General features: G+C 43.5%; 1 protein-coding gene across 1 annotated transcript in view; it reads right to left on the bottom strand.

Annotated features, from left to right (window-relative positions):
* Positions 1-741: 741 nt before the first annotated feature.
* Positions 742-2,567, bottom strand: part of T265_12099 (hypothetical protein) — a gene marked incomplete at both ends in the record, with an annotated part of 21,596 nt that continues 19,770 nt past the window's right edge. Inside the window, one exon of the mRNA XM_009179071.1 lies at positions 742-1,361. Coding sequence (XP_009177335.1) covers positions 742-1,361 — 620 coding nt within the window. The remainder of the gene's footprint in view (positions 1,362-2,567) is intronic.

The raw sequence follows: 2,567 nt of genomic DNA, 5'->3' as shown, positions 1-2,567 counted from the left end.
GTATCACCGCAAATTCACCCTTCAGTGCAGACTGTTACTTTAGGCAGCTTTGTAGCAACATCGTTTAATTGGCTGTCAACGACGCTTATATTTCGATGGAAACTTATCTGATATATCGCGCGTGTTTTGATATTAGCTGGATAACAGCGCACGTAAGCGCCGCAATTTGGATATTTGTTTCAACCATTCTAGTTTGAGGATCTAGTTAACCGAGGAAAGGTTACTCATTCTGGGTAACATCTAACATCGGATCCCATCGACTTCCACTCGGATTCAGCTACTATATTCGTAAACTATAGAAAGCGGCTCAAATGAAGCAGGGCCTTGTAATTGAAGTTTGGTTTGGGTCTCACCCGTTTCCGCTTGGTCGAAAAAATATGCCTAATCTGCTTGGCGGTTCAACCGCTAGACAAGGCGAAAACTTATACTTTATGTGCTAACGGCGCTATGTGCACAGATTCAATATCCTGTCATACAAATAATCAATGCTTAGCGAAGAACCATGAAGTTATTCACGCAAACCCACTGTACACCGCGGGTTCCACCTTGTTCGCAAATCAAAACAGAAACAGAGTCTATCGGATCTCTCGCAAGTTGTCATCTACGTGGATTGTAGCTCAAAAGCATACACCAAAAAAGAAACAAACCAAATTCCTGTCAGGATGATAAAAATTGATGGGCTTTAAACAGAAGGTAACCCCGGGCATCATAGTAACGACACATTTTGTGGGTGTGTAATAATTACTCCGGCTGTTTCTCATCAGTAAGTCGTTTGTCGTCCGGCTGATCAATGTGCTTCCTTGCAACATGTCTCCTGAGAATATCTGAACGAGAGCAGATTAAACCGCATTGCTCACACATGTGCTGGCCTTGCTTTCTGTGCACGGTTCTTGTATGACGATCTAAATCTGATTTCCGGCGGAAAGAGGCCCCACACTCCTCGCATTGTTGATGTTGTGCCTCACCATGTAACTGTTTCACATGCCGCAACAGAATCCACCAATCCGAAAAGCATTTTCCGCACTTGGGACATGCGTTTTCTCTTAGCTGTGATTCTTGCACTCGTTTACTGGATGCTCCGAAAGGCTTTTTGTCTCCCGAAAAATGAAGTCGCCTCATGTGATGCTGCAAGCAACGCTCATTCGGGAACGACTTTTCGCACCAGCTACACTGACTATTCAGATCATCAGCTCGCACTTCCTGGTGTCTCTTAGCTGCTGACAGGCGACGGAAGGATTTGCCGCACACCAAACACTTGTGAGGTCCCTCGGGATGTGTTTTATTACTCGGGTTGTCCGGCTGACCAGCGCTGGGACAGTCATCATCCGTTCTGTTTGCTGACGGCGTCCTCTGTTGAACTGCTGGTTAAGAGAATGGCAATGAAGAAAAGAATAACTTTCACTAAATTTCTTTGAACTGGCCTTTAATGACTTTCAAACGCACACAACATTTCCAGTGCTCTAAACAAACTTGGAAATTTGAAACCGGGTGATCTTGTTGTCCAGAATCCGAGAAGATCTGCGCCGCTATCTCATCATAAAGATGAGACGCCCAGGGTGAATGCTGCTGACGCAGGCTGGAAGCGTCAGGAAGGTTATGTCATCCAACCTGGACTGATAACATCGAAGAAACGGGCGACTTTTGTGCTACCCGTAATGTCAATACTTTTTTTCGAAGCCCTGTGCTCAAACGTCTGCGTCGATTCGCAATCTCCGTGTTATGGCGTTCTTGTCAATGAGTGTATAAGCACTGGGGCCACAGCTGAATACAAGTCCTGATCGCCGTGTGCCGAAACACAGTGTCATCCGATATCAAACGTTTAAGCCTTCTCCAGTCCACTTCTCCGGGCCATCACTTTAATTTTATAAAGTCGGATTCCACTCCAGCTTTGAAAATTAAAAGCATCATCTTGTCTGCTTTTTTATTTTCATCTCTTCGCCAATGCCGAGTGATGATAACCAATAGTTCAACGATTGTTAGACGTCAGGAAGGTAATATCATCATAACATAGATGAGCAAGTCGATTTAACAAACATTTATTAACACAATATAATGGATTGTACATTACAGTGAGCGTGTTCTTCAAGATTCTACACAGCACATGAAGACAGGTATATCTTGTTTTGCAACTTCATCTACTCACCATTGCATACAGTGACCATCATATAACGATTTTTAACGGGTGTGTGCTGACCAACACCTTATGAGAGTGATAAACGTTCATCCATTTTGTCCTTGTTTGTCCCATCAACCGGAAATCAGGTCATCAAATGAATTGTGCGGGGCTCAGAATTCACGTAAGCCGTTAGGAACTAGTGAATTAATTCCACTTTGTCGACCTGAAAGTAAGTCATCAAATAAATGTGCAACGCTCAAAATTCACAGAAATATGTTTGAATATAAGATAGTAAGTAAATTCTTAGAAACATTTGAAACCAACCCGTAAACACGAGACCAAAGGCGAACACTAACTCTACGCATTTTGTGATGCAAAATATATCAACCGAAGAGATCAAAACGTACGTGTGAAAGCGCGTACGGCTGTAACAGCGTTTCGGTGCCGGGTT

This window comes from Opisthorchis viverrini, assembly GCF_000715545.1.
Source record: "Opisthorchis viverrini unplaced genomic scaffold scaffold3859, whole genome shotgun sequence".
In the NCBI taxonomy this organism is placed as follows: domain Eukaryota; kingdom Metazoa; phylum Platyhelminthes; class Trematoda; order Opisthorchiida; family Opisthorchiidae; genus Opisthorchis; species Opisthorchis viverrini.
This window is presented reverse-complemented; position numbering and strand designations above follow the sequence as displayed.